This window comes from Rutilus rutilus (assembly GCF_951802725.1).
Source record: "Rutilus rutilus genome assembly, chromosome: 14".
NCBI lineage: Eukaryota > Metazoa > Chordata > Actinopteri > Cypriniformes > Leuciscidae > Rutilus > Rutilus rutilus.
In genome coordinates, this window is record NC_140219.1 from 3,827,501 (window position 1) to 3,843,384 (window position 15,884).

At 37.6% G+C, this 15,884-nt stretch overlaps 1 protein-coding gene across 1 annotated transcript in view; it reads right to left on the bottom strand.

The window, feature by feature from the left end:
- Positions 1–15,554, bottom strand: part of LOC311303863 (MORC family CW-type zinc finger protein 3) — a 27,545-nt gene extending 11,991 nt beyond the window's left edge. Inside the window, exons 1-11 of the mRNA XM_084430578.1 lie at positions 15,397–15,554; positions 15,235–15,307; positions 14,135–14,267; positions 13,809–14,030; positions 13,468–13,614; positions 11,301–11,457; positions 8,958–9,086; positions 8,668–8,787; positions 8,376–8,479; positions 6,289–6,453; positions 4,661–4,780 (exon numbers count right to left, since the gene is read on the bottom strand). Of these exons, the coding sequence (XP_084286704.1) occupies positions 4,661–4,780; positions 6,289–6,453; positions 8,376–8,479; positions 8,668–8,787; positions 8,958–9,086; positions 11,301–11,457; positions 13,468–13,614; positions 13,809–14,030; positions 14,135–14,267; positions 15,235–15,307; positions 15,397–15,438 (1,412 nt within the window). The 5' untranslated portion in view covers positions 15,439–15,554. The remainder of the gene's footprint in view (positions 1–4,660; positions 4,781–6,288; positions 6,454–8,375; positions 8,480–8,667; positions 8,788–8,957; positions 9,087–11,300; positions 11,458–13,467; positions 13,615–13,808; positions 14,031–14,134; positions 14,268–15,234; positions 15,308–15,396) is intronic.
- Between the last annotated feature and the right edge of the window lie 330 nt (positions 15,555–15,884).

Below are 15,884 nucleotides of genomic sequence, written 5' to 3' on the forward strand. Positions count from 1 at the left end.
TGATTACGACCAGAGATACCGCTTGATGGCATCGTGGTATCCGAAGCGGGAACAGAAACAAACAAAACAAAAACTCGTCTAGCACGTGTATTTACCTGTGTCAGCTGTGTGTGTTTACCTGTGTCAGCTGTGTGTGTTTACCTGTGTCAGCTGTGTGTGTTTACCTGTGTCAGCTGTGTGTGTTTACCTGTGTCAGCTGTGTTGTCGATGCCTCGAGAGAAAAGAAAGTGCAGAGCGCGAAAGCACCAGAGTGACTGAAGGATTGCCGTAAAGCAGTATCTCTGGTCGTACGATGTGTATGACGTCATTGACATTTTAAAAGACTTTTTAAAGCAAATAAGTGACAAAAAAATCTAACACCCAGCAATGTGTAATTTCTTTGCATCACCTTTCGAATACAACATTCAAATTACTAGACAAAAAATTATATCCTGAGAAAAGTGGATTTTGAGGGCTATAGCGCCTAGGGCTGTAATCTCCCAGTCGATTAGTCGATTATTTGGTCGATACGTTCTGGCTCGACCAAAATTCTGATTGGTCGATTTTTTGCCGCGTTCATTTCATCAGTTTTGCCGCGTTCATTTCATCAGGTGGAAAGCACTAATTGCTGATGGGGGTGTTTTCAGAGCACCCCTGTTTCACAGGTAACAGTCTGTCTTCAGAACACCCCCCTTGTTTTCACTTCTTTTGGATTAGCCCAACCCACTGGAGAAGAGAGACAGATTGAAGAAAGTAGGCTACTAGTAGGTTTTCTGAATATTATTTATTTAATTGTGAGAGCGTTTAATTCATAGTCAGTCAGTCCTCTTCTACCATGTCAACAAAGACATCGGCAGTGTGGTAGCATTTTTTTTAAAAGCTAATAGTCTATTCGTGTCTCAGCCGCGAAGCTGAGCTCCACAGAGCGGCTGAAATGATAGTGTCTGTCAGTTGTTATAATACATATGACAAAAAACAATTGTCTAAATTATGTTGCATATTCCTCAAAAGTTCTTGTGATGATATCACTAGTTGACAACATAGCACTATTTTCGGAAATCATAGGCTATGATATTGCGCAGGTGCACGTGATGCAACGCTGTCAGAGCCGACAGACTCGTGTGTCAGACTCATTTCAGTGCAAAATAATTTGGTCAAAAACGATTTAATATACTGCAAATAGCCTACTAGTTTTTTATGTTTATTTATAATTCATTTAGGCGGACAACAAGGCTACCAAGTACTGTGCACAGTGCGCAGCTAATTAATTTAACGTTTGTTTTTTTTTACATAATTTTTAGTCGAACATTTCAGGACTTCAGTCGACCAAGATTTTCTTTGGTTGATTACAGCCCTAACAGCGCCATAGACCTCCATTCATTCTGCACTCGTCCTGTGAGCGCCCTCTTATGGAACCAGAGTGGAACTACAACCAGTTCAGAAGCCGGAAGTTTACTGAGAAGTTTACGTCTCAACCTTATTAGACATTATCTGGTAATTCCTATCGACCAGCTCACTTAGCACAGGGTTCGTGGTTCGACTGGTCGAGACTGTTTTCCAAAGATCGTGAAGTGTACTGTCTTTATAAAGTATCTTCTTATTAAACTGTCTGTACACTTACAAAGTTCTCAATGCTTCGGTTTGCATGTAGAAACACATCGGTTTGCATGTATTAAATGGCTATTTTGAGCCTTGTTAGTGGTATTAACTAACGTTAGCGATTTCTTTTCACTTACTCTATGCCCTATATGGGCCATTCTACAGAATTGGTGCAAAGTCAGAGTTGGAAACATCTTGAATTTTTTTTGTTTTTTCCCACAAATTTTGCATGTATGCAAATTGTATAATATCCAAGGTACGCTTTTCTAGTAATTGTGCAGTTAATTCTCATATTGTATTTTCAGAAAATGCTGGAATATTTTCCTTCTCCCCAAATTTGTCACTACCGAAACACAATATTAAATAATTTATTAAGAAGGCTTATAATGACCTATTAAGATTTTGTTTACATCTACCTTATAAATATATATTTTTTCTATTTTTAAAAAATATTTTTACTGGTTAAATCAATAAAGATTATAATTTTAATAATATTTTAAGTGTGATTTATGAGATTTGTTGTATTTTGAACCCAATCTTTCTTTGTAGAAGGCATAAAGTTTATCGTATTGATTTCAAAGTTAAGGATTCATTAGTTTGAATATGCATTGAACCAAACACTATCATAACATCTTAGTTGATAATTCAATATACTTTATTTTTGACAAAACATCCCATGTTACGGTAGTGACTGCACATTTTTGGTAGTGACAGTAATGTTTTGGTAGTGACCACAATAATTAGTTTGCCATGGCTGAATCAGACTGTCCACATTTTATGTTAATATAAATAAATAACTATGATGCACATATGCAGTCAGTACATATAGCAGACACACATCTGACAGTAAATATCTTATAAGAACACCTAGAGCTATTCTATACTTTGGGTCTTGAGGTGCAAGTGAGAAGAGGTATGCTCCTAGATTTTTCTTCCCAAAAAAACAACAACTTACAATGTAGACTCAGAACCACTTTGTTTTATTTGCACATTTTCAACATTTTGTTTATGAGTCATTCAGATAAATCTCCAGAACCACTGAACTGTGTGTGTGTGTGTGTGTGTGTGTGTGTGTGTGTGTGTGTGTGTGTGTGTGTGTGTGTGTACATAAAACATTAATTTCAGAATAATTTTCCTCATTCAGATAAATCTCCAGAACCACTGAACTGTGTGTGTGTGTGTGTGTGTGTGTGTGTGTGTGTGTGTGTGTGTGTGTGTGTGTGTGTGTGTGTACTGGTGTCTGATCACCCTCACTGGAAGTGCTAGGTGGTGTGGAAGCCCTGCAAAATGTCTCCACCTCTTTTTGTCTTTTCACCATCATCCTGTGTCTTTTCCTCCATGCTTTTCTGACATCTCTTTGCTCCCTGTCAGGTAATTCACTGATACTCTTCAACTTTCCTTCTTCCCTTCGTTTCTTATTTCTTTCTCTTTCTTTCCTTAAGTATTCCTCGTACTTCACTGGGTCTTCCCTCAACCTTTGTTTGTATTCTCTCTGTCTCTCTGTTGTAGTTTTTCAATTTTTTTTAGGCATGTTGGTGTTTTATGTCATTCTCCCTGTCAAGTTAATCATATAAATTAACATTACTGACAACAACCTTACACCTAAGCTAGTATCATGGACTGCAACCTTAAGTAATTGTAACCTCATCACATTACAGAATTTTAACAGAATATTGCATACTAAAACACTACTAAAACATACTACAGTAGTAATTATTTGCATAACTGTACTAAAATGTAGTTTATTCCTCCAAATAAAGGATTATGTGTTCCCTTTTGTCACTACCAAAACAATGTCACAACCGAAACTTCAAGAAAATGTTTCGGTTGTGACTGTTTTGGTAGTGACAATTTTAGATACTTTTGAGCCTAGCTCGAAGATGCTAATCAGCACATGGTTAGCAATCACTGGTCAGAACAGTTGAACACATATAACAACTAAATTTTATGGAATAACATCCAAAAAAAAATTCTCAATAGCAGAAAAAATGAGTTTGGTAGTGACATTCCTTAAAGTTACACACAGATTTTTAGACTTTAGAACACATTTACCTCAAAATGATGGGATCAATCTACTCACCATATAGCACATGAGAGAGAGGGACACAGGAATATTTCCTGATCAAAAATGTAGGAGTGTGGTTAAAATCAGTCTCAGCCAATGGACTACAACATTCACTGTTTTGGTAGTGACATGAAAATGCGGGACATGTTTTTTTTTGATAAAGTTTCATGATTTAAAAATAAAATATAAAATAAATATTTTTTTTAACTTCATTTTTTTTAAAAAAACAAAAATATTTTTTTTTAAACAAGAATGGAAAAATTTGCAAAAAATTTTTCAATATCATTTTCACAAGTTGAAATTTAGGGGTTAGGGTTTGGGACAGCCACCTCCTAATTGAAAGTAGCCCATAAATTATGATTTTATATATATAAAGCTTACTGATATCTTAAATATTATTGTGGGTTTCAATAGATAATTGAAGGATCTTAGTAAACATCTAAGATTTTAATAATTAAATGCTTTTCAAATGTGTTTTTTGGATGAGGGACAGCAGTTTGCACCAATTCTGTAGAATGGCCCATATACTAGCGTTATAAGCTAATCAGTGGTTCGAGCTAAAACTGGGTACATTCGATTAGCATGAAAACACATCCCAGAGAACGGTCGACTCGGTACCCATGTGTTATTAACCCCTAGGTTCATTCTGCGCCGGAATTGTCCTTTAATTCCACTTATCTCTGAAACAAATATTATTTTGCTTTTTCTTTTGGTCCTCCTTGTGGTTTTGTCAGTTTAATCAGATAACAAGTCATGATAGAGATTTAAAAAAATGTGTATAATATTCGCAGTTCTTTTGTCACATGGAAACTGACAGGTCAGGTCGAGCGCATTGTATTGTGGGATACACGATTTCCTTCCCACAAGTGTGCTCTGGTTGAACGCAGGGACACAGAAAAATTGCTTATTGTGCATGCACTTGCTTATTGCACACAGTGAACATTGATATGACGTTGAATAGACTACTAGTATTGCGTTCTTGAATTTCAGAACTGGATCAGATGGGCTCAGACTGACCGTAAGCGTGGGATGGGGTGCATGCAGCATCTGAACGGATCAGGAACGCTTCCAGCGAACAGGTGAGTGGAGATCCCTCTCCATTTCAGACACTCCTCACACTGAATCCACGTCACATCCCTGTGGACAGAAGAAACCCGTTAATACAGAGTCTGATCTGATGTTCTGAGGAGATCTTTCATGAAATAATGCAGGTTTGTTCATATGTTGATGTATTTCCAGTTGAAACAGAAAGTTGGGGCTTGTCCCTTTTAAAAAAAAAATAGCCACTATCCATTAGTTCAACCCTGATTTATTGCGTGTTAAAGGCAGGTGGTGTTCATCTTTATAGGCCAAAACCCTAACCTTAACCCTAAAATTTGCATAAACCCCGCCCCCTGAACACGATTTATAGATTATCAAGACAGAATATGCTAATCAATGACTAGAAGACAACTACACATAGGCTACATAAATTCATCAACTAATCATTCAGAAATGTTGTCTACATGTTGTCACTTCTTCTTGAGTCTCTCCTTTCTGACTCCGGTTTGAACATAAAAGAGGCTAAAGGGTTTTGAAATGTTCAGGGCGTGTCTGTGAGAGGTAATCGGAGCTGCTAACACACACACACACACACACACACACACACACACACACACACACACACACACACACACAGACAAGCTCTTAAAGCTCTGCCCGCTGTGCCGGGAGCAGCAGCTCATTTGCATTTAAAGGGACACACACAAAAAACGTGCGGTTTTGCTCACCCTCAAAAAGTGACAATTTTAACATGCTATATAAAATGATCTGTGGGGTATTTTGAGCTAAAACTTCACACACACACTCTGAGGACATCAGAGACTTATTTTACATCTTGTGAAAAGGGCATTATACCACCCCTTTAAATGCCTTAAATAAGGTCTGTGCTGAACACTAGTGTTTTTGACTTCTGCCGATTGTATTTATACTTCAATATTCATATCAGGATGAACAAAATGTGTAAGAATCATCAACTTTTGTTGATCACAGAACTTATTTTCCGCAATAATCCAAAAGCCAATGGAAAAATCCTATTGGGCTTTGTCAATCCTGCTGTAAAATCCAGCATTACTGATGTTTTGGATGCTGGGGACCATTTTTTATTATTTTGCAAACATTATGGCAATGCTACTTTTAAATGTTCTCAGAACATTCTGAAACAAATAAAATTGTTAGATAAATGCTAAACCTTGATGCAAATGTGTGATCAATTCATGCGAGTCGCATTTGCTTTAGCTGTTGCATGGTTTACTCAGACATCACAGATGCTATCACTTTATCCGTGTGATTAACAGTTTCACATTTCTCAGCGCCGCCCACCTGCATTTAACAGCTCAACTCGACCTCTGTCATCACAAGACGCCTTTTCTGTGAGTGTTTTCTGTGATGCATGTATGTGCGAGGTTTGTGGTCTAACAGACAAATTGTCAGTTTTTAGTAAGCCAAGTTGCACCATCTCTCATTTTTTACCCACAAACCCACGCTTCAGAGAGGTTGGTGCTATTCTGGCCATCTGACTGACAGATGGTTAAACTCTCACCAACAGAGCAACGCAGATATGAGAAACCTGTTGTGTGAACGTTTTAGGAGGAAAACAACCATACACTTCTTGTTCTTCCTCCTCTTCATCATCCTCTTCCTCGTTTTCCTCAGTATCTCCTTCTTTGCTTTCTCTCTCTAAGGCTTGAAACTCTCTCTCTTTTGCTTTCTTTTCCTTCTTTTCGCGCCAGTAGTCATTCAGTTTGAGACCAAGAGCAGCAAGTGTAAGTCTATGAGAAAAGCAGGAAAAAATGCGGTTAAAATGGAAATATGGAAATATTAATTTAAAAATGACAACAATACAATATATGTATTTAAAGGGTTAGTTCACCCAAAAATTTAAATTCTGTCAGTAATTACTCACCCTCATGTTATTCCAACCGCGTAAGACCTTCGTTCATCTTCGGAACACAAATTAAGCTATTTTTGATGAAATCTGAGCCATGTTTCACTCCTCCATAGGCTTCTATGTGACCGAAACTTGCTGGCCCAGAAAAGTTATTAAAGAGATCGTTAATATAGTCCAAGTAACTCCAGTGGCTCAATCTTAAGTATATCAAGCGAAGTATATCAATACTTTTTGTGCGCAAAAACAAACAAAAATAACGACTTTATTCCACTATTCATTTCCTTCTCTCTGGACCTCTAGTTGGTTCGCGTAGTGTTTTTGCGCAGCGCGTCTGTGTTACACGTCACCACGTAGGCTCACTATTGGCCGACGCCGGTCATGTGTGTGTTGCGTGATGACGTGCAACACAGACGCGCAGCGCAAAAACACTACGAGGGCCAGAGAGAAGGAAATGAAAAGTGGAATAAAGTAGTTATTTTTGTTTGTTTTTGCGCACAAAAAGTATTCTCGTCGCTTGATATACTTAAGATTGAGCCACTGTAGTCACTTGGACTATATTATCGATCTCTTTAATTATTTTTCTGGGCCAGCAAGTTTCGGTCACATAGAAGCCTATGGAGGAGTGAGACATGGCTCAGATTTCATCAAAAATATCTTAATTTGTGTTCCGAAGATGAACGAAGGTCTTACGCGGTTGGAACAACATGAGGGTGAGTAATTACTGACAGAACTTTCATTTTTGGGTGAACTAACCCTTTAATATATGTATACATTAAATATATATATTGTATGTATGTATATATTAGCGCTGTCAAATAGATTAATCACGATTAATCACATCTAACATAAAAGTTTTTGTATATGTTTGTTTGTGTATATATATAGATATATTTACAAACTTTTGTTAGATGCGATTAATCACGATTAATCGATTTGACAGCACAAGTGTGTATATATATATATACACACACACAATTAAAAATATTTTATATGAAATATAATATACTTTTTTAATATTTTTATCTTATTTTTAATATTTTAAAGTTGATCAGAACGTTACACACACACACACACACATATATATATATATATATATATATATATTAAAATATATACACAATTACACACACAATTAAAAATACTTTATATTAAATATATATACATTTTTTGATATTTTACTTTTAATATTTTAAAGTTGATCAAAACATATCTGTTACATATACATTATAAATATTTTATATAAAATGTATATAATTTTTTAAATATTTTATTGTATTTTATTTTTAATATTTAAAAGTTGATCACAACATATCTGTTGCATATATATATATATATATATATATAATTTTTATTTTACTTTCTGAAATTATATACAATTGAAATTATATAATGATTATTTTTTATATGAAATTATATAAAATTCCAATTAAAAAAATAAAAAAATAAATGTACTGACATTTTTTTGACTTATATAGTTAACTCTGTTTCAGTTTCAAGTTTATTTGTCATGCATGCAAATGTCAGTGACAATTTGCACATTGAAATCCTTAGATTGAGGCTCAGGCATTCTACAGTAGTGCAATATAAACAATTTAGGGAGAAAACAGCTAAGTTTATATATGCAAAAAAAATATACGTTTGTATGTTTGCTTTGTATATTAAATAATAGGATGTGTAGTAACTACTTAAACCCATTGTTTTGAATCTGAATCTAGTGAGAATGTCAGTCCTGCTCAATTGAGGATCTGTCCGAGCCGGTGTGGCGTCGCATGTGACAGTTAATGGTGAGCGGCAGAAATGCACCTGTACTCTTTGGTGTACTCAAAATCCTGCTTGTTATGAGCAGGTTTGAGGAAGTTACACTCAATCACTCCGATGACCCCGACCCCTGACCTTTGACCTGATGACTTAAAGGAGAGAGAGAGAGAGAGAGAGAGAGGAAGTCAAAGACAATGATACTTACACCAAATGGCCAGTTATTGTCTTAAAAATATCACAATATCTGTAAAATCTTGAGGAATGGATAATAAAAAAATGAAATGTATAACAGGCATTTTAGCTTTTTTTTTTTTTTGCAGATTAATGAATCCAGTACCTTGATTTGGCAGCCAACCTTCTCATAGGCCTTTATCAGTCTGTTTTTATGGTACATCATAATTCCAAAGTGCTCCTTGTTTTTCAGGTTGAATCCAAAAGTTATTTTCACTCTCTCGTTCTGAGCGGTTGCATTTAAAGGAAACGTACATGTCTAAACGAGCTGGACTGGGGAATGATGGGAAAAGACAAAACAAATAACCAAACTAAAACAATTATTTAAGTTGATTCACATAACCTGCTTTGCATGTAAAACACAGAAACAGGTTTTGAGGGGAAATGTAAGGATACAATGAATTGGGGTTTATAGACGTCGTTCTCAATCATTGACAGACTCTTGGCGACCAGCTTAGTCTGAACTTTCTTCTGTCTCAAAATGATCTGAATCCTGGGCTTCAGGTAAAGTATACTGAGATACGCCTGCAGTGACAGAGAGAGGAATTACAGTGCATTTGTGTTAGTGTTCATGTTTCAAAGGGCTCATATCAAACTGTCCTTGATCTTTTGAGATAAAACACATATTCAAAAGTTCCTCCCTGGTCCAATTATCATTAATAAACACGCAGAATCGCTGTGAAAATACAGACCGGAAGTCAAAAGACAACGAGCGCCGCGCTGAAAAGGGGCGGGGCTACGTAAGGTCTTTAGAAACTAAGCTACAAAAACGACTCGTTCAGAACTTTTCCACGTTTAATACATTAACGCACGTCCGAAGTTATTTAGATAACATTTAGACGTCAGTGATCAATGAATTACTTGATTCTTCTGTTGCTCACAGAGCTTATATTCCACTATAATCCAAAAGCCAATGGAAAAATCCTATCCACCTTATTCCTGCGTTTTGAATTATGGGAGGCACTTCCGGTTTGGGGAACATCCATTCAAAAAGGCTGAAACGAATCATTTCAAATCATAAGGTTTCCCTACAAATAAAGCAGACTGGATGAGCTGACTGATTTATTTTCAGACATCATGAGAATGTCGTTATACTTGTTATTTTAAAGGGGTCATATAATGGTACATGCACTTTTACAAGTTGATTGCACTGAAATGTCTGTTGGCAGTGCCTGTACACAACCATCCTATCATGATAAAAATCCATCCAGTGGTTTTGTTTTAATCTCCTTATATGTTTGACCATCTCTGAAATCAAGCCGTTCGATATTGTGACGTCATAAGATCGTACGCCCCTCCCGCTATTGTGATTGACAGCCGTGTTTCAACACAAGACCCGCCCTGAGCAAGCTGTGACAGCCGTCCTCATAGTAGTCCGCCATTGTTGATATGCTGGAGTAGAACGGCGTCTAAGCGATTGTGGTGTTCTGTTCTTGGATGTAATAAGGAACACAGCAGTCATTTGGATGTTCCTAAATCCGAGCCATTGAAGAAGCAGTGGCTGAGTTTTGTTTTTGAAGGATATGCCCAAAGGATTGATGCGGGGATTCCCTCACGGGGATTCCCCACGATCATCTGTGCTTTCATGTTTGCGGGAATCATTTCACACCAGACAGCTTCACAAACGAGAAAAAATGAGAATTTTTAATTAAAGTATATTACAAACTTTTAATTTAGACCCTAAAGAATCATATTAGCTTGTACAAAAATGGCATTATATGACCCCTTTAAGGTGTTATAACAAGAATATCTATGGCTTGAGCTCTTTTCAGTCGCTGCTTTCTTTTCCTCGAGATTTTCTTTTTTCCCTTTGCAATCCGCTGTGAAAAAGGACAACATATCCTGCACATTTGTGGTCTGTTCTCCCGAATTTAATTTACGATATATCCCATTAATAATTCACTGGAATGCACGAAGAATCTCTCGTTATTCTCCTCAAATCCTCACGTCTCTTTCCAGGTTTGTTTTCACAGGTAAATGCAATTTATAATCTGTCAAAATGACGGAAATCACTTTGAAATAGTATCACGTAATGCTGAAGTTAATTAACATTTTTGATTAAGGCAACATAAGTTACATAATAATACAGACTACACAGTGAAATTTAACCCGTCCGTTATTGCTGTGGAAAGACCCGTGCTTTTGGGGTTATTTGATCTGTTGAAATACCTTGTTGATGCTTTTACTCTTTTAAATGTCCTTTTAATGTTCGATGGTTGAAGGGTGAGTAGATTAATATCATCTCACTGTGACGTTTTTTACCGTATTGCGTTCATAGAGCGAGCGTTTCACTGATTGTTTACAGCTTAACAGAAGTCGCGCAAAGCGTCATGGGGCGCAGGAATAAGGCGCTCTATAAGAAGGAAAGGACTGTAAATTATTTCACATGTGAAGACAGTGTTTACATTTGGGGAAAATATTTTGTAACTATTAAAAAATTCTCCCGATTGTGAAGATTGTAGCTCTGGCTTTCATTTCATTTCATCTCTGCAACACAAAGTTAAAGTCTCAACTTTCACAACTGTATTAACGTCCTCTCAGCTCCACCTAAAATTCACACACACACACACACACACACACACAGACACACACACACACACACACACACAGACACATTTGCATTCACACTGTAAAACAACCACAGGCCATAAATATCAGGAAGTTTTGCTCTGTCGGCTGTCTCTCTCTCTCTCTCTCTCTCTCTCTCTCTCTCTCTCTCTCTCTCGTTCTCTCACTCACTCTGAGAGAAAACTCCATCTCAGGAACGTTGTTACTGTCTCTGCGCTGCCTGTAATCTCTCCTCCATTTTCCCTGCATCTCCTCCGTTCGAATCTCCGGCAGACGGATGTCCTCCGCATCGGTGTCAAAGTCAAACTCTGGATTTTCATCTTTATTTCTGTGGTATAAAATGGAAAAGGTTAGATTTCCAGAATAGACTTCCATCATGCCAATCCTCAATTGCTAATTTTTAAAACGTCATTTAAGAGCTAGTAATGGAGGCTTTAGCCATTTATAGCAGTTATTAATGCAGTTATTAGATAGAGAGAGATTAAGTGTGTGTGAATTACCAGAGTCTGTGCGTCTCTGAACAGTGTTTCTACTAATAGTGAAACTGTAAGTTTATCTGCTTCAAGAACAGCGCTGTTATTACCGCGCTAGAGAGTGGTAAAGTCATGTAGCTTTTAAAGCGTAACTCTCTCTAAAATGCAACCTAGGCTCTTTTTGTGAAAAAAGCATAATTAGAATGGAAACGCCACTTTTAAGTTTGACCGTATTTTCGTTTTCGGTCAAATTGCCTTTTGAATGGGAGTGCTTGGGGCACGACTATGATAGCATCAAAATCGCTATTTTTAAAACACTAAGAAGGCTCGACACAACATGAAACTGTGCTGGATTTTGAACAACTCTCTGTAGCTGTTGTCCGCTGGCATTTTGACAGTCAAAAATAGTCGATCTCCGAATGCAACGTAACATGAGGAGAGTAAAGATGGAAAGCTCCTAAAGCTTAGTTCCATATAATTTCACGGATAAATTGTTGTTTTGTCGTTAGTGAAAATCAATATTGACCTTGTATTTGAAAATGCTCATATAAGAAGCAATACTAAAATTCAGAGTCAGTTCATTTGCATTCGGAGATCGACTATTTTTGACTGTCAAAATGCCGGCGGACGGAAACACAGTGAGTTGTTCAAAATCTTTCTCTTTAGTAAACTCTGTGTACACAAACAATGTTCTCAGTGCTGGAGTTCATGTGTAGAGCCTCTGGTGATACTAAGAGCACAGTTTCATGTTGTGTCGAGCCTTCTTAGTGTTTTAAAAATAGTGATTTTGATGCTATCACAGTCGTGCCCCATTCACTCCCATTCAAAAGGCAATTTGACCGAAAACGAAAATACGGTCAATCTTAAAAGTGGCGTTTCAATCCTAATTATGCTTTTAAACGAAAGTTTGCCTCGGGTAGATTAACAAAAAGACCCTAGGTTGCATTTTGGCGAGAGTTACGCTTTAAATTGCTAAACTATTTTTCTATTCACTATATTTCTATATTTCTGTGTGAGCGTGTGTCCGTACTGTATGTGTGTGCGTTTGAGTGGGAGAAAGAGAGTATGTGCTTTCTGTACATAATAAAATGTCATTTTGTAGCGAAAAACAAGGAAATAAATAGTTGTTTTTATCCTATTGTTTACTATATTTATTTGATTGGTCAGTGTGGTTGTGAGTTTTGGTTCTTCTGCTGTTGTCGGCTGTAAAGACCTTTGAAATAACTGAAATCATTTGACGGAGTGATATGAAACTGTAATGCGGTCAAGACCTGCTGGAACTACTTTAGCCGTGAGTTTCGCTGAAAATAACCGCACACCGTTCATCAACCAATCAGATTCAAGCATTCAGCAGCCCTGTAGTATAACTTTTGGTTTGACATTTAGAAAGCATTCAAATAACAGAAGTGCATTTTCTCTATAAAGCGCATTTAAAGTTTTATCCAGTTTATCACACCTTATCAGTTTATCAAACATACTTGCATGTTTGTATTTAATCTAGCAAGGAAGGTGTCTAATAAACATTGGTACTTACTAATTAGTCTTCTATGCATGTCTCCTCTTCTCTAGCTCGCTTTCTAATCTAGCTTTAATCTAGAGAATTGCATGCTTTTTGTGTGCTTAAAATAACTTGATTTGTTAAACTAAGCAGTTCAGGGTTATATTCAAAACAAACACAAATCAGGAGTGTGTTGTTCCGGCAGAGTCCGTGCACTCCCCTGTGCGCAACATTTAAATCACATGCAAATGAATCCCGAAACTATACATAATGGTTCTTCTGTCTTGCATTTGCTCGTTGACGTCATCTTCACCTATCACTACGACTCTGGCACAAAGTAGTTAGAAAAGTGCACTGTGCCACAGACCTGCGGATGTTCCAGATGAGTATCTTGGTTCCTTTCTTTCCCTGAATGGAGTCCAGCTGCTCTTGTAGCTCAGACTCGCTCTGGAAGAGAGAATATTTCAGGATGGCTCTCAGACTGGCCTCCGAGTCCTCCGTCACCACCAGCGTCTGTGAGATGGGAGTTAAGGGCCATGCTTTGACGGACATGAACGTCCGCTTACAGTCTGCATGCATAGAGTGCAAAACATGCAAAACAAATCCATGCATCTGATTTTTTTTCTTTAGAATTGCATACAGAAAAATGTTTAACTAGTCGGATCTTGGGCTGAGAGATCCGTTCTGGATTATACGAACTGAAGGATATTGGTCTGTTGGTTGAAGGGGGCGATGGGCACGATCACGGCCTGAGCTTTAATAGCCTGTAAGAAGCTTTGAGACAGCAAGCCTACGCTCTGACAGCCTCCGTTCTTCGTGAAGATCAGAGCATCTCGGCCCAGACGCATCGAGCCCGATTTAAATCCGTTTCCGTACACACCGATGGGCTGATGGCTGCTTTTACCAGAGCCTTTCTCTGTGAACCCAAAACTGCAAGGAGAAAGAAAGATTCAGCTTCGCCACCTTTAGAAATGTCTCTCCTCAACAAGATGCGTGATTTAAGGCGTCATTGGTGTGTGTGTGTTTTCACGCACCTGAGCATTTTGTGCAGTTTGTTGGGCGTCATTCCACTGCCATTGTCCATAAAACTGAGGCACAGCTGTTCTCTGAGCGTCACAACATCTATCCAGATGTTCTTGGCTGTGACGCCCGGGTCAGATGCATTATCTACGATGAGAATTTAGATTTTTCAAATAATTTGAGAAAAAATAATAATATGCGGTTGCATTATTGACATGCTCGACGTTTGCCTTACTTTTTTCTTTGGCAATGCAATTTGACATGAAAATCATTTTCCCTTTTTTTTTCCTCTTAAACTGCAAGCTGTTGCAAAAAATGCAGAACTCTAAATATAACCTATAGCCTACAAACTAAAACCAGACACACAGACGTTTAACAGGATGTAGAGGGGAAACTGCAAGCATTAAGACGGATTTTGTTAAACCTCATATCTTGATTATTAAGTGATGAAAGATAAGCACATTTCGAGATATTTCACCATCGTCTCCATGTTAAGAACGCCAGTTTCCTGTCTCTAACGGAACTGAGATCCGATCCTGAAAGTGTCACGCATTTCCATCAGCACGAACCATCTATCTATCACAGCAGAGTAACCACAGGTGTACTTCATCACATTAACTGTCAACATGTTTCACAACACAAAGTGACACGATACTTTGTCTTCATTTTCAACACTGCATCTATAGTTTCAGCTTTTGTTTTGCGTGTAAAGTGCGCGTCTTTGCATTAATGCAACTTGCTTTAATATTTCTGCATTTGACATTTACGCAAACAGCATTACATTTGTATAAGTTGAAGCATTCGCTGTGTGACACGAACCGATGAGCTTAGTTTTGCTTGCAACAGAAATGATTTTGTTATCAAGGTCATTGACACTCAGACATGTGTTCAGATCCACCCAGCGAGTGCGCTCGATACTAAGATCCAAAATGCATTATTTCTGTTTCGTTTTAACATCACTCCATTAATCATGATTAAAGCGTTATTTTGCGCGCAACAGGTGCGCATTTATTGCGCGCATTAGATTTCGCGGAAGTTTAAACCGAAAGCACCATCGGTTCCTGACTAAACAGAGTTGTTCCTGCGATCATAAATGCACGAGTGTTTCGCTCACCGATGAGTTCAGCGACCGCACTGAAGGGCCATGTGTGACTGGTGGAGTTGCTCTCCAGGTACGACGGGCTCATCTATAAAAACAACATTACGCAATATAATACAAGTAAAGTATATGGTAGTGCGTGAGAAAGACTTTAGAGAAGATAAGAAAGATACACACAGAGCTCAGCCGGATCCCGTGTTCGCTCAGTCTCGCCATCATGAGGGTGAAAACACACACACGTCAGATGAGAAGAAGAAGAAGAGATGCAGATTTCATTCTTCATCCGTGCAGCGCGAGCGCTTCCTCCTTCAGTGTGTGTGTGTGTGTGTGTGTGTGTGACGTGACACTCCCATCCAGAGCCGCACAGAGCACAGCTTTATCTACAGTTTTTTTTTTGAGTGCTGTGTCTTAGACATGGCCCATATATCATTATAAAAACAAAGGACATGCACATTTTTTTCACATTTTTTAATCATAAATGTTATTGATGTTTTGTAATTATATTTTAATATACATACGAATGTGATTATTTATTTTTGTAATAACCAAACAGTGTTAAAGTAATTATACAAACATAAAATGTTTTAATAGCATGCATAATAAAAAAATGTGCTACTAATATATATATGTGTGTGTGTGTGTGTGTGTGGGCAATTCCGCGCAAA